Source organism: Nicotiana tabacum, chromosome 10 (assembly GCF_000715075.1).
Source record: "Nicotiana tabacum cultivar K326 chromosome 10, ASM71507v2, whole genome shotgun sequence".
Lineage (NCBI taxonomy): Eukaryota > Viridiplantae > Streptophyta > Magnoliopsida > Solanales > Solanaceae > Nicotiana > Nicotiana tabacum.
Genome location: NC_134089.1, coordinates 6,563,726 through 6,587,277, shown reverse-complemented (window position 1 = coordinate 6,587,277; position 23,552 = coordinate 6,563,726). Strand labels below are relative to the sequence as shown.

Here is a 23,552-nt window from a genome sequence, read left to right as displayed (position 1 = left end):
TTTATAATGTATTTAAAGATTAGCCAATTTCGCTCAAATTCCAAGACACAGCGTCCTAGAGTTTAAACCTCAGAGGTCAAACTTTAGGATATCGTATCCTAAAGTTCAAAAATTGTGTCCAGAAATTCGAATCTTATGTCTTGAATTTTAAATTACTAGTTCAGAAATTTAGGACATTTAGTCCAGAATTTCAACTAAGCAGCTCAAAAATTCGGGACACTAAGTCCTGAATTTTTAAATTCAGGATACTTAGTTCTAAAGTTTGGATGAATTGACTAATCTCTAAATACATTGCAAATAGTAAATATATTTTAAATAGCGAGTTTAAAAGTGGCTATTATTGCACTTTGCCCTTATTTAGAGTTGTCAAAATGGCCTAGCCTAATGCAGTCCAAGCCTCACGGGTCATGGAATTTGATGGGGAGAAATTCAAAAATAGCCAGATTTACAAGTGGTCATTCAGAAATAGCCACAGTTTCAAAAGTAATTGAAATTTAGCCACTTTTCATGTAAAGATAAATCTGAACGAAGACACTATTCAAAACCCGGAAAATACTCAAGCGTAATATACTGGAGTTCCAGCATAAGTAGACTGGAACTCCAGCATATTTATAATGGAGTTCCAGCATAATATACTGGAGTTCCAGTATAATATGCTGCAAGTTCATACATAGGTGCTTCAATCTCCAGTATATTATGATGGAACTTTTCGCGTGTTGGAGTTCTAGCATAATATGTTGGAAGTTCATACACAGGTGCACCGATCTCCAGTATATTGTGCTGGACCGGTCCTTGTTGCACAAAATAGTGGCTATTTTTTAATGACTTTGCAAACGCTGGCTATTTTTGAATGACCAGTCCAAAAATTGGCTAGCCCGTGCTGTTTTAACAAGGAATTTTTCATTCCTATATGAAACTATATTACCCTCTCTACTCAAGTTTTACTATAATTATATTTTATATACCCAATTACCATTTATGTACATTTTAAGACAAGAGGGGTTGTTCTGATGGTAAGCAACCTTCACTTCCAACCAAGAGGTTGTGAGTTCGCGTCTCCCCAAGAGCAAGGTGGGAAGTTCTTGGAGGGAAAGATGCCGAGGGTCTATTTGGAAACAGCCTCTCTACCCCAGGGTAGGGGTAAGGTCTGCGTACACACTATCCTCCCCAGACCCCACTAAGTGGGATTATACTGGGTTGTTGTTGTTGTTGTTGTACATTTTAAGGGAATAAATGATAATAATTAGTGTCTTAAAATTACTTTAACATATCTTCCACTCCCCCACGTTTCTCACTCCACATCCCACCCCCTCCCCACGTATCTTGCCCAAGAGAGCAGCAATTCCACCATTGACAACCATTAAAAAGCTTTGAAGCTTTGAATTCGAATTTGGGTTTTCAAAAAACATTGTTTGTTTGGATTGGATGTTGTTGCAAAGAATTGAGAATTCTCTCTACGTCTCTCTCTATCTCTCAATCCCAAATTTCAGTAATGTAAAGCAAAGGAAAAGAGAGCAACAATTCTATTATTGACAGCCATTAAAAAGCTTTGAAGCTTTAAATTCGAATTTGGGTTTTTAAAAATCATTATTTGTTTGGATCGGGTGTTGTTGCAAATAATTGGGAATATAATTTGGAGTTTATATCTCAATTTTGAGGGGTTTTGGTGAATATTAGACTTGGTTTTGGTTGAATTTCAGATTGAAACTCGAAGAAGAAGAAGAAGAAGAAGAAGAAGAAGAAGAAGAAGAAGAAGAAGAAGAAGAAGAAGAAGAAGAAGAAGAAGACATGACATACATTATACTGCAGAAATTATAGTAAAATTGTAGAAAAATTGTAGAAAAATTGTATTCTGTTGTTTATATATTTTTCTTTTATTTATTTAACTATTGTATGAAAGTTGAACAACATTGTATAAAAATTATATGTAAGTTGTATGATATTGTAATTGTATTTAACTGAGTAAAAATAATGTATGAAAATTGTAGATACGTTGTAGATAAGTTGTATAATATATAATTAGTTGTATGAAATTTGTTTTTGCTATGTATAAATCAGATACAAAATATACAAAAGACATATTGTATAAAATTTGTATTTAAGTTGTATGTTATTGTAGTTGTATTTAACTGGGTAAAAATAATGTGTGAAAGTTTTAATAAGTTATAGATAAATTGTATAATATATAATTAGTTGTATGAAATTAATCTGTTTGCTTTCTCAATCTCATCAAAACCAACAACAGCAAAGATTAGATCAAAACCCCTTTGTATATGTTGATTACACAGCTGTAATTGATGTTGCTGTTAACAAATTCAAAAAGTTTATTTTTTTACTTGACAAAAACAGAACTGGTCATGCCAGATTTCTTAAAGGTCCAATTTCTACTCCTCTTCCTCAACAAAGATTAGATCAAAACTCTATCAAAAATCAGAACCTCCAAATAGAAGAAACCTAAAAGCCACAAACAAATATTCCCAAAATTTACTGTCCAACACCAATTCAACGTTTACCTCCTTTACCACATAACCATCTTCAATTGGTCAAAAATGGGTCAATTGAGAGAAAAATATCATCTACAACTATTAATTTTACTTCTGCATCTTCGGCGAATTCGTTTATGTCATCCTTAACAGGAGAAACAGAGAGTTTGCAACAGTCTACAACTATGAATACTGGCTCCTCTTTAATTAGATGTTCTCATCTAGAGAATACATAATGTATTTTAATGACGTGGGGCAAATTAAGAAAGTATTTCCTTAACTTTACTTTCTTGTCAAATCTCATAATATCCTTTATCTCAATAGAATTTCATAAGTGGGGTATAGAGAGGTTGTTTCCGATATGCCTTCGACAGCCAAAACCCTCTTTTATTTAATATTTTCTTAAGGGATATGTAAAAGAGAAATACGTCAAATAATTTGAACCGGATGGAGTAACTGATATTAACTTTGTAATGTGAGCCAATATCTGAATAACATGGCCAGATCAAGTTCTGTTTTGAATACCTTAAACATTGCAGCTATTTCAGTTGAAAATCTATTAAAAAATTCATAGCTACATAGAAGTTTGCAGATGTCAATATTATTATAATCAAGGCATATTCCGCGTTGCAAGTGATAACCATGTTCAATTAAAAAATTTAAATTAAAAAAAACAGCCCGGTGCACTAAGCTACCGTTATGCATAGGATCCGGGGAAGAGTCGGACCATAAAGGTCTACGCAATCTTACCTTGTATTTCATATGACAACAACTTTATCAGTTACGTCAAGGCTTCCCTTCAACCATACTCAATAAGTCATACAATTTTTCAATATATCGTACCTTGTAGATTTTCTGCAACAACAGAAACATAGAACCAAACACAACAAAACCTGAAAATTTGAGGAAAATGGAGTGGGAATGGAGCTATGTAGTTTGGTCTGTAATTATCTTAGTACCAACTCTAATCATAGTATTCTCCAGAAAAAGGTCTAGTTCTTACAATTTGCCTCCAGGACCACCTGGATTGCCTATTTTTGGCAACATGTTTGATCTTGGAACATTACCGTATCAAACAATAGCAAGTTTTAAACACAAATATGGTCCTATTGTATGGTTCAATATTGGCTCAGTTAAAACCATGTCAATATTGTCTGCTAAAACAGCTGCTGATTTTTTCAAGAACCACGATTTCGCCTTTGCTGAGCGAAAAATTATCGACACCATGTTGGTACATGATTACAACAAAGGGTCCTTAGCTCTAGCCCCATATGGCACGTATTGGCGTGTGCTAAGGCGGATATGTACTGTGGAAATGTTTGTTAACAAAAGGATCAATGAAACAGTGGATATCAGGCGAAAATGTGTTCATGATATGCTTCAATGGATTGAAGACGAGGCGAATGTTGTGGAAATTAAGGGAAGTGGAACTGAGGTAACGCGTTTTGTGTTTCTTTCTACGTTTAATATGCTAGGGAATTTGATGTTTTCGCGCGATTTAGTACATCCAGGATCCAAAAAGGCCTCCGAGTTCTTTACTGCCATGATGAGGATTATGGAATGGTCGGGTAATCCGAATGTCTCAGACATTTTTCCATGTCTTAGGAGGTTTGATTTACAAGGCTTAAACAAGAAGATGCAACGCGATATGGGAAACGCACTGGAAATCGCCTCTACGTTTGTCAAGGAACGGATGAAAGAGCGAGAAGATGGTGGCGAAAAGAAGAAAGATTTTTTGGATGTGTTGCTTGATTTTGAGGGTAGTGGAAAAGATGAACCAGCTAAGTTAACAGAACATCAGATCAACATATTCATATTGGTATGTTTTAGTGTTTGCTGCACTTTTCCTGTTCCTCATTTACACAATCCCCTAAAGTTTTCCAAGATTATTAGTTTCAATAGAGAAAAAGGGAATAAACCTTTGATCTGAATGCCATCTTTCAGCCAAAAGGTCAGCTCGATACACAAAGCATCTCGCGTTCATGCAAGGTCTTGTAAAGGGTCTCACCTCAAGGGGTGTGATGTAGGTTGTCTACTCTGATGCAAGCATTAGTGGCGATTCCACAGCTCGAACCCGTAACCTATAGGCCAAATGGGGACAACTTGACCGTTGCTCCAAGGATCCTCATTTTTCAACCAATTTTTTGAAAATTCTGTTTCTGATAATTAGAAGGGAGCCTTGGAGTAATGGTAAAGTTGTCTCCACCCCCTTGGAGAAACGAGTTCGAGCCATGGAATTAGTGACTAACGTTTGCATTAGGGTAGGCTGCCTATATTACATCCCCTGGGATGTGTCCCTTCCCCGGACACTGCATGAACGCGAGATGCTTTGAGCACCATACTGTCCTTTTTTTCTATTTTGATAATTGAACATCATTCTAAGTACATTTAATATGCATTTCTCTATTTCATTCCTGCAAAAATCTTTAAACCATTCAGGAAGTTGCAAGAATAACATATGCTCAAGAATTTTGGCTATTAACAATGCAGGTAATAGAATATATTTTGAAGGATTGATTGAAGATGAGATCGATTCAGAAGCCCTTATTTATTAGTTTTAAATATAGCAGACAGAATCCCATTGTTCTAAGTAAGGACCTTAGGATAGATTTCGAGTCTTGTAGCCAAGTGTAACAATTTAGAGCATAGGACCCTTGAAATCAAGTATGCTAGTGTACAATGTACATACTTCTTTGCTACTTGAGATAAATTTTGATTAGCTACAAAATGCAGGAAATGTTTTTAGCCGGTTCAGAGACGACTAGTAGCAGCATCGAATGGACGTTGACAGAGCTCCTACGCCACCCTGAAGCGATGGCCAAAGTGAAAGCAGAGATCTCTGAGGTAGTAGGAAAAAACAAGAAGTTAGAGGAGAGTGACATTGACAATCTGCCCTATATGCAAGCTGTGATCAAAGAAGCGCTACGATTACATCCTCCTCTTCCTTTCTTAGTGCCAAGAAGAGCAATACATGACACCAAATTCATGGGATATGACATACCAGAAGACACTCAAGTGTTCGTTAACGTTTGGTCAATTGGAAGAGATTCTGAATATTGGGACGACCCTTTAAATTTCAAGCCCGAGAGGTTTCTTAACTCGAAGATTGATTTCAAAGGACAATGTTTTGAGTTTTTACCATTTGGTGCTGGTAGAAGGATGTGTGTAGGACTTCCTTTAGGTAATCGCATGTTACACGTCGTGTTGGGCTCATTGCTTCATGAATTTGATTGGGAACTTCCTGAAAATGTCACTCCTAAATCAATGGATATGAAGGAGAGAATGGGAATGACAGTGAGAAAATTCCAACCTTTGAAAGCAGTACCAAGAAAAACATCTGGTTAAATTGGACTTTGTTGTGTATTTGTTTGTAATAGAAAGCTGAGGTATTAGTTTCCTCAAACTGTTTATCTGTTATGAATTATTTTAAGCTTAAGAGTTGGAATATTTACGGCCTTAGGAGGCTTTAGGAATAATGGACCAATTATTGGCCACGTTCTGGCTTTCCATATTTCTTTCGGAAATAACCTCTCTATTTTCACAAGGTAGGATCAAAAATGCGTACATACTATCCTCCCCAGATCTCACTTGTGAGAATATACTGGTTATTTTGTTGTTATTGTAATGTTGCAAGCGATTTTCAAGTGCACAAATAGCTATTCTCAGGAATGCTATTTAGAGATTAGTCAGTACTTATTTTGTCCTGAAATTTTAAATTAAAAATCTTAACTTGAAGACAACTCATGACAGTTTTGTCTTGAAAAACTGAAATTCAGGACGCACTGACTAATTCTTAAATAGCAGCCTTTAGAGTGGCTACCTTGTGGCATTTCTACTTTAATCATTGAGCTATTTGACAATGTAATCTTGACATCCTATTTAGCTGAGATTATAGCAATTACAGCTTCATTAACAACTATCCATACAACAAACTTGATAGTTCTGGTCAAATATCATGATCAAACACAAGACAATAATGTCAAATGTAATTTAGACTTAGTTATCAAGGCTAAAACCTCTATCTGCAGCATAATCTACAAAACTGTAAAGTGGAATGACTTTATCACCATACTTCTTCAAACCATCTAACTCTCTCTTAGCCTGTGCTCTAAGATCCTCAGCAACTTCCATAGCCTTCTCAATGCCGTAAAGACTAACATAGCTTTTGCCTTTCTTTTTCTTCCCCTCACTTTTGTCCTGGGTCTCTTTTGCTTCCAATATATCGTCAACAACTCGATATAAGACACCAACTGCTCGACCGTATCTTCTCAGATGTTGGATCTCCTCATCTGAAGCACCAGCCAAGAGACCTCCACAAACGGCAGAGCACTCACCCATTTCACCATATTTCTTTTCTTGGACAGAGTCAACAGCATTTGGTCCACCCTCAAGGTCAAGGAATTGACCGGCAGCCATGCCAGTGGACCCCACAGCTCGAGCAATCTCTGTAATGACCCTGAGGACTCGATCCTCGGGAACGAGATCACTTGGAGTGTGAGACACAATATGCTGGAACCCAAGAGGGAACAAAGCATCCCCAGCCAAAATTGCCATATCTACACCAAAAACTGTATGGTTTGCAGGCAGCCCTCGTCGAGTTGGGTCATCATCCATGCAAGGCAGATCATCATGAATCAATGAAGCAGCATGAACCTAATAGAAACAGATCAAGGTCAAACTTGGAATTAAGATACATATGGATCAAGTGTAAGCATCAATATAGCAACATATCTCAAGCTCAATGGGAGGATCAACACACAAATATCAGAGTTAGAAATTGCCATACTATCATATACAATTAAAATTCATCTACTGCATATATTACACAAAATCAAACATCAAAACAATGTTGCACAACATGATGTATTAAGTAGCTTAACCAACTTACTGTTGCATGTTCAGTTGCCTCGAGAATTTGGGCCGAGTTTTATCTAGAATAAAACTGAATAAGCACAAGATTTTTTCCCTTTGATAAGTAAAATTAAACCTCATTGAACCTGAACGCAGAAAGATTGTGCAAAAATAGTTACAACAGGTTATGAAAAATCAGCTCCTTCTACTCTACAAGGAAGATGAAGTTCACTATGCTTTTTATATCGCTCATGTTGCTCATTTTGCACCAAAAAAACAAAAAAGACATACATCTGAACTTAATCTAACAATATTTCAACCTCTAAGAGAGGGGCCAAGTGGTCGAAGACATGCAGTAACAACTTTCGAGACCAAGATATGAATCCAACAGAGGCGTCAGAAGGTGAATTCTTTCCACCTGCTTAAGTTTTGGTGGGTAGTTACCTGATATTTGTGCTGATAGTTTGGGATCATAACAAATTAAAAGTTGCTCATGCTACTCAGCTGAGAGCCTTGAGCATTATACAAGGACGTGCTGCAGGAGTAACCCATTTCCCTCTGGGTGGAATTGCCATAACATGAAGTTAAGCTAATACCCAGTGGATTAGTTGAGGTGCGTGCGAGCTGGTTTGATCACCATCGTTATCAAAAGAAAAAATAATAGGGGTCTAAAAATGTTTCCAGTGTTGCTTAACTTTCTTTCCTCCAACTAGATAAGCATAAATAATACAATGAGAATTGGTTAGGGTGAGAAAGCTCAGGCATTATATCTTAAATATAATTTGACTACTACAGTTCAAAGACCAGAAGGTAATAGTATCAAGTAGTTCACTTATTGGTTCAAGGATCTGTTCGTGGAGACATAAAAGAGAACAAATACCAGTTATTCGTTGCATTGTGGAGGATATAACAGTCCTTCAGAACAAAGATCAAAAGTTAATCCTACAATGTGGATTCTTGATTTTATTATTCTACAAAAGATTAGCAATCAATTTAAGTAATGTTAGCACCTTTCTATCAAGGCTACAACAAGTGATGCAAGTAGAGCAAAGTCTTAAGAAACATATGAAGGCTGACAAGTGTGTGTCCTTTATCACCAAAAGAAATAAATGAAGAAAACAAACAGAAAATTCGAAGGAAAGAACAAGTGTTCATCAGTAAAATTCAACGAGGAGATTATCCACTTAAGATGAAAGAAAATGAAGAACGAACCATCTCTAAGGCACAGGCAGTAGGAAAGGCAGCAAGACGATTTCCACCGAAAAGCTCACAAGCAGCGACACACATGATGGGCGGGGACCTTTTAGCACCCTTGGCCAGAACGGAGTAGCGCATGGCCTCATAAATCTGATTTGGGTACTTAACAGGAACTGCCTCGTCAAGCTTCTGGTTGATATCACGAATTAGAGTTGTCCAATAATTCTTAAGATCAAATTGGATGGACTCAGACGCTGTCGAAACAGAAGCCGAGCACCGGATTGTTTTCTGCATAACCATGTGGCTCCTTGGAAGACAGATATGAGGTGAAAAACTCATCACCATAGAGAACACCATAATTTATCTATGTTCTCCTCTCTTTCCACTTAATCCACCTGTAATTCTGATCTCTAAGTTACTAATAAAGAGCATATAATAATAGAATGATTAGATTAACTGCAAATAGATGGTAATCTATCCACTGACATGAATGACTTCAGACAAACACTGAAATGCAAAAATTAAAAAAGACAAGACACCAACAAAGCTTACAAAGTTCCATATCAAAAATCAGAAATACAAATATAACAAAAAAAAAAAAAAAAAACCTGGTTTAATCCCATAGGTGGATCTGGGGAGGGTAGTGTGTACGTAAATCTTAACCCTACCTAATGAAGGTAGAGAGGCTATTTCCAATAGACCCTCGGCAATATAAATATACTAGAGTTCTTCTTCATTGATAGCTTCCTCCTAATATTCATAGTCTTTCTTAGATTTTTTTTTTTTGTGTTTATGACGGTGGTGTATGTTCCAACTTGTGCGCACCTCAACTATTTCCCTGGTACCTACTAACTCCGACCAGCACAGGCAGTCTTTCTTAGATATTAACAAGTTAATTAGGCATATTTTCTAAAGATAACGAGCTTTCTTCTCCAGAACATCAACATTTAAGTGCAATATTTAGTAAATACATCCAAAATGCAAATTAACACTGCCTAAATTACACTTTATTAGTTTAGTAACATCTTATCACAACGACCAATGGACCATAGTCAATTCCAGTTAGGGCACTCATAGCTTTAGATTATAAACATTAAACAAAAAAGGAAAAAAGGGACTTCAGAAATTTGATAAATAAGCAAAAATCTCAAGATTGCTATGAAGAAAAAACCCAAACATGTTATACACAAGCTGAAATTACAAAATTACGCCAATTCTTCCAACATAATTGAGGGGGGGTGCGGGGGAGAGGGATGCAAAAGTGCTACCTAACAGCAACGGGGAATTTGATTCGCCGGTGAATCTGCTGACCGGCGCCGGCGAGATGGGCTACCTACTACTCTTACTTCTCACAGTGGTTTCTATTTTGGTCTCTCTTCCGGGATATTAGATTTGGTTTGACGGTTGGATTATTTCAGATTCGATAAAGGTAAATAATCCTCACATCCCAAATTTATAATTTGCTACGTCCAATTTTATCTGTCACACTTTTTTTTTAGTTTGTCCAAAAAAATACATTTATATATATTTAAAAGCAATATAACTCCTTAAATGCATAATTTATAGGAACATAAATCTTAAATTTTGTCCCCGATCAGACAGAATTATATTAATTGGGACGGATGGAATGTAATGTTATAACACTAGGTAAAATATGATTAAAATTCACCTGCATCCAGTATTTATAACTTAATAAATACATGACTCATGTATTTACTTTTTTATTATCGAATTATAGTTAATTATAATATAATATTATCTTAAATTATAATTTAATCATAGTAAATTAGTACTATGATTTAGTGTAAATAGCAAATACGGGTAAGATTTCACCAAGATCCACATCTAGTAATAGCTTGTTTTGTCAAGCTTTGAACAAAGCACTATATTTGTTCCATAATAATGGATTCGGGTCCATAACTATGGGTTCCAATGCATGAGATCTTGTACCACTTACTAATAAGGTCTTATCGATTAGTATTACACAGAAGAAATCAATTATAGGCACTAATACAATTAGGTCCGCTCTTCATAGACAAACTTGGGATTTGCGATCCCAGATAATATCAGTTCAGGATTATTGGATCCTTTTCTATCATATAGATAGGGCTATAGCATAAAATATACTTCTAAAAAAAGGTGTTTTGAGTAATAGAGTAATATTCAGTTCCATAGTGAAATTAAAGCCAAGATATTTACGGATGCCTTCCTTTGGGTGATCACGTTTTGCACATTGTTTTTAGATAATTGCAAATTGGTCGTGCTAGTGTCACTCCAAAACTGTGCGGATTATATAAGAGTAGGTAGCCTTTAGCGAAATCGCCTACCTACTCTTAGGAGGGTACGTGTGCAGGGATACTTGTAATGGTGTGGGGTTATTTGAGTAAATTGTACGAACTTAACCTAAAGCGGATTTGTGGATCGTGGTAATATCATATGAAACTTAGTTCGAAGGGTACATTATTGGATAGGTGAACAATGTGGTGTGAGGACATTTAGGAAAAACCGTATAGGTTTGACCCGAAGCAGTCAATATCGCACAAGTATTTTGGGATAGTTGAGCCCAACAAACTAGTATTGGATCTAATGATCAACGAGAGGAGTTTTTTCATAAGCGGTGTCGCTATTTCTAGTAATAGGCCCGTAACAGTCAAAAAATATTTTGTGAAGTCAAGGGAGTTTGAACCCAAGAACCTCTCACATCAAACTTGAAGCTATCAACCACTAGACTATTGAAATGTTTTGATGCAAGTGGTGTCACTTTTAATGATTTTATTTTTGTATTTATACTCAATATTTTTATTTTATTTATTTATTATATATACATATCTAGTAAAAAAATCGACAAAGCGGTGTCCGATGACACCGCTTGATGTTATGTATATCTGCCTCTAGATATAGTAGAAGCTAGCTTTGCACTTCGGTGACCATAAATACTAAGTCATGTGGGTCGCACAGTGAATCTCAAAAATTGACCGATGAATCATAGTAATGGGGCACGTGGAACTTAGTTCGAATGGGAGACATGTGGATCGTAGTGATGGACTACAAAGAATTTAGTTTTAGGGGAAGATTATTGGTTGTGCAAGAAAAATTCCACATTGCTCGTTGAAAAGATTAGAAGCTACCTATAAGGAAAAAAAAAACTCACAAGTTACTCAAGTGGGGCAAGCTAGGGCTGGTGGATGCGCGTGGATATGTGGGACGGGTGGACGCGGGTGAAAATACTATGCGGGGCGAGGCGAGGCAAAATTTTGTGGGTTTATATAAAATCCGCATCACACTCACACCGCACCGCGTCGCTTACCATCCCTACTGAAGGCAAACCGGAAACAGATGGCAAAATATTTGTTTTCTTCAAAGCACTAATCTATGCCTGAGCTTACTGCTCAACATACATACCAATGTTTCTCTTTTTCCTCTAGTACACTTGGTTGTTACTAATTTCGTTTGTGTGAGTTTGTTCATATTGTCGATCTCAAGTTCCATTAAAGAAGAAGGGTTGCGATAAATTGACAACCTATCATAAAACTAGTCAAGTTATGATCAACTCTCACAACATAGAATACGTCAGGATGTGCTCTCCTAGGCACATATCATATTTTATTTGATTGGAACGGGTTTAGATATAGTGTTAGCTAACGAGAATTCATTTTGTCGCCCCAACTTATTTGGATTTAAGACGTAATTATAATATACACTTTGTAACAGAGAAGAGACATTTGAACTCTAAATTATTAGATTTTGTATGAGCATCTAATCTTCATTTTTTCATTTTTTCATTTTTTCATTTTTAGCTTCAATAGTTTGCATTTATTTTGCTGGAATCATTGAGCCATTGGGATATCCTTTTTCTTTTCTTAATACTCTTTTGGCAGTCAGCACCACACCTCCTCTCAACTAAAGTTCAAAACTCACCAAACACAAGGTTATCATTTCCCAATTAACTAAAATTAAAAAAAATGCACTACACATCATGGCCCAATACACACTGTTGATCAAGAAATTTAAAGAAAATAATACATACCAATCTATACTAAGAAATAAGAAATAAAGCCCCAACAGCCTGGAAAAATGCTTTGTTGTCCAACTTTGTCTTCCTTTTTGCCCTTAAAATGTTTTCTTTCTATTTCTTTGAGCAATTGGCAAGAAAGAAAGTACATACATTTTTTAACTTCCACATGAGTAGGCATCTAAAATTTTCGGGGCAAGTGCACATATAACCATTTTCAGATATGCTATTTAGAAATTAGCCGGCACTTATTTTGTTTTGAAATTTTAAACTAAAAATTTTAACTTCCCGAAAAATTAAAATTCAGGATGCATTGGCTAATTCCTAAATAGCAACCCTTTAGAGTGGCTACCTGGTGTCATTTCTACCCCACAAAAAAAAAATCCAAGTCCTTCCCAACATTCGTCAAAATACTTTTAGAAGTTACTTGTATTATGATTTTGATGATGTTCAGATTTTCCCATAATTAGTCATCTAGTCCTCTATTAGTACCTGAATATCAAAAGAAACTTCACCCCATAGGAAACAAACACCAGAACTATGACATTCTAAGCAATAACATAAACAGTCTAGTTCTAAGCTAAAACTTAAGCATCTGGTAACTTGTAAGCAATAACATGCAGATGCCGTTGACTCAGTGTGTCAATACTCAATACAGTATTAAGCCTATACTGCGAGAGGGTTAATACTGTATTGATACACATTCAGTGGTGGAGCCAAGATTTTCACAAAGGGGGTCAAAATATAAAGATGTAAACCCACGAAAAAATCAAGGAGTGTCAATATGTAATATATTTACATTTTAAAAAAAGGGCAGCGTGATGCGCAAAGCACCTTGTATTCACGCAGGATACGGGAAGGGCCGCACCCCAAGGGGTGTGACGTAGACAGCCAACCCTAAAGCAATAGTTAGTAGACAGTCAACCATAACACAAGCATTAGTGGCTACTTCCACGGCTTGAACCCTTAATCTTTAGGACACACAGAGACAACTTTACCTAGCGACACAATGTATATTCCAACAAAGGGGTGTATCGACATCCCTTGAATACATGTGGCTCCCCCACTGTACACATTCACTAACACAAAGTGGCTAAACTTCATTCGTTTGTCAACTAACAAAGTTCAGGGTATATAAAATCAATAGAACAGCAGAAGTCTTATGCCAACACGAGGGAATGAACAGTTAGTGTTATCAGAGGGTACCTTAAGCAACAGGAAGAAAGAACTAAAGAAACAAAGAATATACAAACCTCACTACAAACTCAATCAAGTAACAACAAACTCATGATAAGTGATTCTGTTTAGTCATTTATGTGTATTAATCATGATACAAGTGGTATGCATTCGGATTATTATCCTTGTGGAGAAAATACTCACTGCTAGCTCTACCGCAAGATGTCTCCATTAACGGTTTTGCACTAATTTCTCTACCAAATCTTGATAGGTAATTTAGACCCATGAGAAGTTCTACAACCGCCGCTTCAGTTCTTGCTTGGTTTGCAAAGTAAAGGGTCTGCACAAGAAGCACATTAGCCCCATAAACCAGTCGTTGTTTCTCAAAGTTTCGTTCAGAATGCCACCTTATCGTGTTATGAGCAAGTGGCGACAACCATTCTAATATCCTTCCCAATGCCAAACTCCAATCCGCTGCAAGCGCAGCATCATAAACGGATGAAGTCAATGATTTGGCGAATACCCTTAACCTACTCCTCAGAGAGTTTTTGACGCTAGCGGGCAGCATATTGTATAGGTCATCTCTTGCGTCAAGACCGATCAAGTGTGGTGCTGAGGATAATTTCTCTATAAGTATGATGATATTTGCATACTTGAGTGTCAAAGCAGCATAGCCCAGAGAATCTTGAGGAGCAATTATCAGCTTACGCTTGAAATTGAATAGAGAAGTTTTTGCAAAAATTATGCCATTGGAGGAAGCGGGAACAGGATTCGTGTCTTCAAACTTGTCGTTATCTTTTTGGAAACTGTCATCTGACTTTGAAAGATCGCTGATAGAAGGCATGCAACTCTCAAGTATTACAGGTGACTCAGTGCCACTGTTTATGCATCCTTTAAAAGGTCCAACATTCGCGAATCGCCTGGATCTCAGTTGTGATGGCTTTCCACAAAACACAGATGATTGCCGAGCAAGAGATTTTCTATTAGTTGATCTATCTTTATTTCCACTTAGCCCAAGGCTTGAAAATGACCTGCCTAAGGAACCTAAATAGGATTCCGATGTGTTATTTTCAGACGGATAAACAGACGACAGAGTAAGCACAGATATGGACCGGCTGCGATCAAGAAAACCATTATCAATGACCTCAAAATGGTTGCTACCTCCGGCAACTCCTGTTTGATTTGTCCCAAATAGGTACTTAACCCTCATGATTATAGTAAAAATAGATCGAAGCAAAAGCCGGACAGTATAGTCATAAGTTCTAACCCAAGGAGACATTTCTCTTAGATTCTTCACTTCCTCTCTTTGCCATATAACCTTTTGCCTAAACTCAAGCAATTTCATCTGACCTGAACTAGCACCGGTCTGCATCCGCCTCAACGTTTGCTCAAGCTCGGTAAGAACTTCAAGCTCCTGATACAATTGAGTCGTGGCCGCAACAAATCTCTCCATTTTCTTAACCTTCCTGTCCATTTTCTTCAGCCTATATCGCCATGCACACCCATTGAGTTCAATTTCAACTGGATCTTCGAAAATTCGTTCAAGATTGTGATAAACTGGATCATCACATCTCTTACCAAGCGTAGCCACTGATTTCAACAGACATCCCAAATTGTCAATTATCTCAGCAATAGCAAGATCCATAAGATATTCATCATCTTCAGCAACAAGCTTCTGAATACCAAGTGAACATGAGATTTCTTCTCTTAACTTGTCGATTCGCCTGTCACTTAAACATTGCCACAAGTTAACCACCTTAGACATCAAACCTGCAATTTCAAATGCCAGAATTCCTATCACATGCTTCCTCTCAGTCTCTGAAGCCGAGCTCTTTCGCGAAGTTCTCCACAAATTAAACAACGATTCTGTCACCGTTTCAACTCCCATCATTCCCCAGTACAAATACAGAACTAGATTATAATCTCAAGAAATTCATCTACCTGCTGAAAAAAGATGAAAGAACATTAACCACCACGACAATGACCAGACAAATAATTTGAAGAACACCGCTTAAACCCCAAGTATATGTATTCGCTACGATTATTTGACTAATAAATTTCATTTTATTAATCTAAAGGGGGAAATATACACTCTTTATTTTAAGAAAAACTCACAACTTTAGCAATTTATATTCAGGAAAAAAGGAAAAGAAGAACAACAAATATTCCTTTCTTTCTGATTTTCTATCAGTATTAAAACAACAAGTTTTCAACTAATAGTTGAAATCCTTATTTCTTTCTCTTTATTGATCTAAAAAATGTTTGAAACCCTTAAAGATGCAATTTTTATTAATGGAAATAACTTAAGCCAAATAAAAACTACTCTCACCAACACAATTTCCACCAATTATTTCTACAAAACTCAAATCACATTGAACAAAGCACAAGGCTTTGCCTGTTTTGGGTCATCCACTTCCATTCAAGTTTTAAAGAAATTAAAAGAAAAGAAAAACTAAAATTAACAGAAATAAATCTAACTCACTAAACATTGTTTCATAAGCTCAAAACCTCAAGAAAACAAATACAGAACCCAACAATTGACAAAACACACCCAAGAAAATCCAAAAGATATCATAAATAGTATCTTTAGATTTAAAAAGGGGCTCTTTAGATTTTCTTTACAAAGAAACAAACATAAAAACCATCAAAATTTGCTTTTTGAAAATCAAGATTCACTTTGAGCTATCTCTTCAAACACTAAATGAATAAATAAATGAACTCTTTGTGACAAACTGAAGATTAACTATAGTCCCAAGAAATAAAGATTCCATTTTTAGCCGTTTTCAGAAAATGAACAGCCAAAAAAAAACAAAGAAAAACAAATCTTTATAATGCAGCTAAAAAGCAACAAAAATTCATAATAAGGAAAGTTGAAACTCACCCTTTAATTGGAAAATGAGAATGAGCTGAAAACTCTGAAGGAACATTGATTCTTTGAGAGAGAGAATGAGAGAGAAACAAAGGTGTGGGGTGAAGGTTTATAACATACGCACTACCAGCGCAAAATAGGAAGGACCGTAACGGAAAAAGAGAGAGACGTAGAGTAGTGCTACTTTACACTTAAGAGTAGGGCAGTATAGACTAATAAAAGGATAGAGGCTAAAGTGCGCCGTAAGAACCGAGGTAATATAATTTGGATTATCTGAGTTTTATGCTTTTTGATTATTCACTTTTACGGGATGCCGCTGTAATTTTCTTGTTTGGCTGTCTTTCGGGGAAATTTCATTGAGCATATCCTTGTGGGCTGGTTTTTGGTAATATTTAAGGGCTCGTCTCGCAAGAGGGATAAAAGATAATTAATTACGGGATTAAATTTGAGATAAATTTATTTTATATTGATTGGAATTAAATAGTGATATACCTAGTTTCGCGATTAATTATTTCGGGATAGTAGTGTTTTTTATCCATATGAAATGATAGAATAATTAATTCCAGGATAACTAATCATCAACAATGAGATAACTTGTTTCCTTACCAAACGAAATAATCGTTGGAGTGTGATCGGTGTTAAGTATTTTTTTTTATCGTTTATCAAAAGTCTTGAGCTCGGCTTCAAAAATAAAGTCATTCTTGGTCGAAAGTACTTTATTCTGAAGTATGACTTCACATCTCCAAAGTGGACACTGAACATCGGGCGAGAAAGAAAAATATAAGTTAATGAACTAAATACAAAATTTAGTAGTAGTAGCATTATTCTTATATTCTTTATTCTTGGATTTCTATTACTACTTAGATGTTGCCTTTGTTTTAATTTTTATATTATCTTAATGATATTATTGCTTCTTTGAATTTTTCGTTATGGAATTTTATTCACTATTCTATTGTGTTATGCATTTTTTTCGAATCGATGGTCTATTGAAAACAACCTCTCTACTTGCACAGGATACGGGCAAAGTTATGTACATATTATTCTTCATATCCTACTTATAAGATTAAACTGGCTATATTAGTGTTGTTGTTGTTGAACTGAATAAAAATCTATGGGCTATTTGACAACAAATATTTCTTTGTAATTTCAGAGATATGATATGCCTGACAATGTTCATTTTTTTAATTTTTTTTTTTGTTTGATTGTGATGATATGCTTAGTTGGTTGTTTTAGTAATGTGTCTCTTCAAGTTCACATTGAGATTAGTTATGGTTTATATAATATCTATCTATCTATCTATCTATCTATATATATATATATATATATATATATATATATATATATATAATAGTAATATTGATGTAGCACCTCCCATTAATGAGTATTGGCATTTATCTTTTTTTCTGTATTTTTGCCTTTATCAAATTTTTTCCATTTATGTTCTCTATTATGTATATATTAAAAAAAATCAAGAGTCTTGTTCTTCCAAGAAGAGTGAAACGCTTGCAACCAATTAATACAAATAATGGTTACATAGATCAGTGAATTGGGGCTAATTAATACGCCACTTTTTCTCATTAAAACTAATCTTACACCTATTTTTTTCAGGTTCATTGGCTGAAATGGAGAAGATGTGGAGCCTTTTTTTCAATCTTCTAGCAAATTAAGATTGTATGTGATGTATTTCCTATATCTTTTTATTACTGTAAGAAAAGACTTAAGTCGTTAGTAGATTTTAGTTCTTCAGATGAAATCTTCTTTTGTATTTTTGTATTCAACTTAATTAAGTTGTGTCAGCATTATATTTGTATAACTTGTTGGTATTTTATTTGTACTAAGGGTTTATAATATGTTCATCATTATGGACGCATTCGTCGTGATCTTAAAGTAAGTTCGAGCCTTAGTTAAATCCATTACAAGTTTCTTTTTTTGTTACATATGCTTTATACTAAAAGAAGTTTGTAACTTTGTCACTTTGAAAACACTACATTTGGAGGAGAGTTGGATTAGTACTTGGGCTATTTGATAGAAACATTCTCCCTTTGATCCGTTAGTCAAAGCCAATATAATGTCATAGTCTTCTTCAGTTACTCAAAATGTTAGCACGTCTTCCCCTTTCATATACCAATAAACAAAAATACCAATCTATTTCTAGATAGAAGAAATAGAGGGCAATTCGTCGAAGCCAATACGATTGAGGAATCGATTTCATGCAAGAATTCTATTCGATTCATTATTTTTTCTTTTTATTTTTATTTTTAAGTGAATTGAACTTCTTTGTTGTATTCTTTTGCATTATACCGTTTTGTCTTCTTTTTGTTCTTTTTTGATAATTTGAATAAATTTTCTTGACACTGATAATTTTTCTGAAATAAATTGGTAGAGAGAAATAAGCAAAAAAGGAAAATGTAAAAGACGAGAAAAAGGTGTAGTTTCACCTATATAGATTATTAAAAAATTTATAATATTAAAATCGATTACAACTTGAAATCTAATACATTCAAACTAAAATATTTCTCTATTCGGGTATTATCAGAAGATTAATTAAGTTTTGTAACCGCGCGAAGCACAGATAAATTCACTAGTTACGTTATAAAACTTGATCAAACATATGAAGATCATGTGTCTATTAGGAAGACATCAAGATATGTCTTGTCCTAAATCATTGATTTATCCAACACAAATTCGTAATAATCTATTTAATTAATTAGACATGACTTGTCCACTTTCATTTAAACAATAGAATAATAGTTTTACGTGTTTATATATTGTTGATGACTTTTTTACATATTTCATATCACAAGAAAAAACCTACATTCGACTGAATAGAATAGACATATTTTAGTAAACAAGAAGGTACTGCCTATTGACTAATAAACTTCAGATTTTAGTCAAATCAATAACTTTAAGTTGATGAAGCATGTTTAAAGATCTTTTTTATGGTAATTCACAATATTATTAATCACCAAAGAATCAAATTACATCTTATAGTGGCCAGGTCGGCCTATACACAACTTTATCTTGTACTCCTATCCTCAACAGACTATTTTATCTTGTCTCTACATAGTTGCTCTTATACCCCTATAGAAATTTGTGCTGCAGAACTTCTCTAAGCTTGCCTACAGCCTCTATATTACAAGTATATGTTATCTCTCTAATGATGCTCTTACTATCTCAATGTATCTTATCAAATATTCTATGGTTTCTTTCAGTCCATATACTGTACAAAGTTTCAGTTAGAACCATTCGCAAAAGCTGCCCTTCAACAGATTTATTCTTTGCTTTCTCCAAAAACCAAAATATTAATTGATCCCACGTCTTTATTTGCATCCGGATATGTAACCAGTTGAAAATTTCTGCCCATAATCCAGTGGTGATAGTATATTCGCAGAATAGATGTGCATGAGTCTCTGGATGAATTCCACAAAAAACACATGTTGGATCCACATTGATGTTCCACTTGATCGGCCTGTCAGTTGTCAGCATTCTTTCTTGTATGATCAGCCACATGAAGAACATTGCTTTATGTCTAGCTAGGTTCTTGAATATGATTGTTTTCCACTCGACTTTAGCTAATGATCCAAGCTGTTGCAAGTACAATTGTTTGATCTTACTGCATTTGCCTTTATCTCCCTGCATTTGTGGGTTTGGACCAGCAACAGTCATGATCTTTTGAACCATCCTACTCGCTTGGTTAGGCACTTTGATATTAGCTAAAGGGTGCCCTTTTATATAAAACACATGAACCCATTTGGTCCATAATCTGTCTGCCTTTGTTGCTAAGTCCCATTGCAATTTGAGAATGGCTGCTTTGTTCCAGCTTTTGAGGTTTAGGATGTTTAGCCCTCCAACACTCTTGGGTTGACAGACTTTCTCCCAAGATATTAATACATGCTTGGTAATGACATTAGTTCCTGACCACATGAAGCTTCTACAATATGCTTCAATGAGCTTGATCACCTTGGAGGGTATCAGGAATATTTGAGACCAGTAAGATGGTACTCCAAAAGGTACAGTTCTAATAAGTTGAACTCTATCAGCATATGACAACTTTCTTGCAGTCCAGGATGATATTTTAGCTACTATTTTGTCAATCAGTGGTTGCCATTGTGTCACCTTCATCTTTTTGGTAGTAAGAGGGACCCCCAAGTACTTAAATGGTAGTTCACCTTGTACATACCTCAGCTGTTGGAGTATAAGTTCTTGATCTACATTGCACACTCCACCAAAGTAGACTGAACTCTTGTTCAGATTAGCTTTTAGCCCAGATGCTGTGGAGAAGTGATCAAAGCACTGCTTCAGCATTGCCACAGATTGTTTATCACCCCTAGCAAACAATAATAGATCATCCGCAAAACTCAAATGAGTAACGCCTAGTTTCTTGCACTTTGGATGAAAGTGGAATTGCTTTTTATTCTTCAGATCAGTGAGCAATCTACTTAGATATTCCATTGCTAAAGCAAACAAAAATGGGGACATTGGATCACCCTGTCTGAGGCCTTTAGCAGCAGGAAAAAGCTCAGTTAGCTCCCCATTTATCACAACAGAATAACTCACACTATGAATACAAGATGACACCCACTGATTGAATTTATGAGGAAACCCCAGACCCTCCATGACTTGTATCACATAACTCCATTCTACACTGTCATAAGCTTTTTGCAAATCTACATTGATCATACATCTAGGTGATATATGTTTTCTTGAGTAAGACTTAATCAGTTCATGTGCTAAAATGATATTATCAGCTCCTTTTCTTTCAGGAATGAAACCAGCCTGAGCTCCATTAATCAAGTAACCCATTACTTTCTGCAATCTTAATGCTAAGATTTTGGAGATGATCTTATACAACACAGAACAACAGGATATTGGTCTGTAGTCCTTGATGGTAGTAGGGTTGGTGATCTTAGGCAATAAGGTAACTGTAGTACAGTTAATGGCCTTAGCCATCATACATGTAGCAAAAGAACGCCACTACTGCTTCATATACATCATCCTTAATAACCTCCCATGCTTTCTTGAAGAAGACAGCATTATATCCATCAATGCCAAGAGCTTTGTCATTATCAATAGCATGCACACATTCATTTACTTCTTGCTTGAATATATCTTTGACCAGTTCCACTACCTGTTGATGCATCAGTTGAGGTCCTTTTTTCAGAATTTGCATGTTAACAGCAGGCAGAGTTGTAGCTGCAGTTCCCATAAGGGCCCTATAGAAATCAACTATCTCCCTCTTGTTACTCTTAGGGTCTGTCAAAATCTCACCATTCAGTGTTGTTAGAGTAGTAATATTTTTCCTGCTTGCTGTCTTTCATCATTGCAAAGAAGTATTTATTGTTTCCATCCTCAACATTAATCCAGTAAGCTCTAGATTTCTGTTATAGTATCTTCTCTTCAATGCTTGACCATTTTTCTAGTCGAAATTTGGCCTCCTTCTCCATCATCCTTAGCTGGTCTGAGTAATCTCTATTCATTTCTTGCTGGCATTCAGTCAGGTCCCTTCTTGCTTGATCCATCTTCTCTGTTATATTCTTGAAGATTCTGTTATTTAAGTTCTTGAATACAGGCTTCATTGCTTCCAAGCTGGACCAGATAGTAGCTAGCTTACAAGACTGATTCTCTCCTTGCCATCCTTCACTAACAATACTCTGAAAATCTTCATGCACAGCCCAAGCATTCAGAAATTTGAATGGCACTCTTATGTTATTGTTTCTCCTCTGAAATTTTAGTGTGAGTGGTGAGTGATCTGAGATAAATGGATCCCCTATTTCAACTGTAAAGTGATCAAAGTTCATCATCCGGTCATTATTCCCCAATGCTCTATCTATCCTGCTAATTACCTTGTCTTCTCCCATTTGCCCATTTGTCCATGTAAAGAATTCTCCTCTCCAAGGTATTTCAGACATTATTGTGTCTGAACAAAAGCTTGCAAAGTCTTGAACATATACTTGGGTTGGTGCAACCTTTGATACTCTATCTTGAGTAGAGATAATAGCATTAAAATCCCCCCACAGTAACCATGGTTGGTTAATGGTTTGTGAAAGGTTTTTAAGCTTTTGCCATATCTCCTTTCTCTTCTCTAAGCTATTATACCCATATACCACAGTCATAATACATCTGACAGTAGAGTTACTAATGATACAGTGTATAAATTGGGCATCAGCTTGAATCCCATCCGCTTGCCATATATTTTTGTCCACTAATAGCCATATTCTTTCATTAACTGCATGGTCATAATTATGTACTAAGTCCCAATTTTTTTGCAATCTTGGGGGCAATAACAGAAGCCGTATGTTGTTTGCTTCTAGTCTCCACTAAACCAGCTAAAGAAATATGATTATCTTTGAAGTGTTTAGCCAACTCCTTCTGTTTATATCTTTGGTTTGCCCCCCTTACATTCCACATGAGAACTGTCATTTGGAAGGATCTGTTGTACTACCTCTATCTGGTGGTTGCCTATCCCCTTGACCTTCTGATAGCACCCCAAATGTGTTCTGTGTGACCATTGAAAAATAGATACCACCTACAGTTTTTCTGGGAGTTGAAACACTATTATTGTCTCTAGATACACTATTATTATGTCTTTTAGCCAGTGTCATGCCCTGTGTATTATCCACTGATTTTCCAGCCATTATAGTAGGGACTACAGTTTGCACTTTAGGAGGTATTGTTTCAGCACTATTAGGCTTAGGAGCATCATTTGATTCAATTAACTCTTGAGGCTTACTTGTATTCGGTTGCATACTTCCTTTGCTTCTCCAATCCTTTGCTGGCTGATGAGCTTTGCCATACACTTTCTGAATCTTATGAGGCTTCCCTTGAACTTCCTCATTGCATTTGCATGCATACCCCAGTTGTTGACAATCTGAGCAAAATTCAGGTTGCCATTCAAACCGCACCACTTGATTGTACATCTTTCCAGAGGTATCCTGTATTGTGACTCCAATTGGTAATGGCTTAG

The 23,552-nt window shown here is 35.8% G+C and overlaps 4 protein-coding genes across 7 annotated transcripts; 1 reads left to right on the top strand and 3 right to left on the bottom strand.

The window, feature by feature from the left end:
• The first annotated feature begins 2,302 nt into the window (after nucleotides 1-2,302).
• On the top strand, nucleotides 2,303-6,027 carry LOC107775167 (cytochrome P450 76A2-like). Its single transcript, XM_016594866.2, has 2 exons — nucleotides 2,303-4,302; nucleotides 5,217-6,027. Exons 1-2 carry the CDS (start codon nucleotides 3,394-3,396, stop codon nucleotides 5,826-5,828), a joined length of 1,521 nt encoding a protein of 506 aa, XP_016450352.1. The 5' UTR covers nucleotides 2,303-3,393; the 3' UTR covers nucleotides 5,829-6,027.
• A 334-nt stretch (nucleotides 6,028-6,361) lies between these two features.
• Nucleotides 6,362-9,980, bottom strand: LOC107775163 (heterodimeric geranylgeranyl pyrophosphate synthase small subunit, chloroplastic-like). Of its 3 annotated transcripts, none has more exons than XM_016594861.2 (3): nucleotides 9,800-9,980; nucleotides 8,547-8,949; nucleotides 6,362-7,136 (listed from the first exon to the last, which is right to left on the bottom strand). In XM_016594861.2, exons 2-3 carry the CDS (start codon nucleotides 8,886-8,888, stop codon nucleotides 6,480-6,482), a joined length of 999 nt encoding a protein of 332 aa, XP_016450347.1. In that variant the 5' UTR covers nucleotides 8,889-8,949; nucleotides 9,800-9,980; the 3' UTR covers nucleotides 6,362-6,479.
• A 3,694-nt stretch (nucleotides 9,981-13,674) lies between these two features.
• Nucleotides 13,675-16,741, bottom strand: LOC107775164 (protein PSK SIMULATOR 1-like). Of its 2 annotated transcripts, none has more exons than XM_016594864.2 (2): nucleotides 16,601-16,741; nucleotides 13,675-15,660 (listed from the first exon to the last, which is right to left on the bottom strand). In XM_016594864.2, the coding sequence occupies exon 2, from the start codon at nucleotides 15,608-15,610 to the stop codon at nucleotides 13,865-13,867; it is 1,746 nt and encodes a 581-aa protein (XP_016450350.2). In that variant the 5' UTR covers nucleotides 15,611-15,660; nucleotides 16,601-16,741; the 3' UTR covers nucleotides 13,675-13,864. The 2 variants fall into 2 exon arrangements, with proteins under 2 accessions (XP_016450350.2, XP_016450349.2); XM_016594863.2 differs by having other exon boundaries at nucleotides 13,675-15,663; nucleotides 16,601-16,738.
• Nucleotides 16,742-21,969: 5,228 nt separating this feature from the next.
• Nucleotides 21,970-22,701, bottom strand: LOC142164962 (uncharacterized). The gene has a single exon (XM_075223628.1). The coding sequence runs from the start codon at nucleotides 22,699-22,701 to the stop codon at nucleotides 21,970-21,972; it is 732 nt and encodes a 243-aa protein (XP_075079729.1).
• Nucleotides 22,702-23,552: the final 851 nt, after the last annotated feature.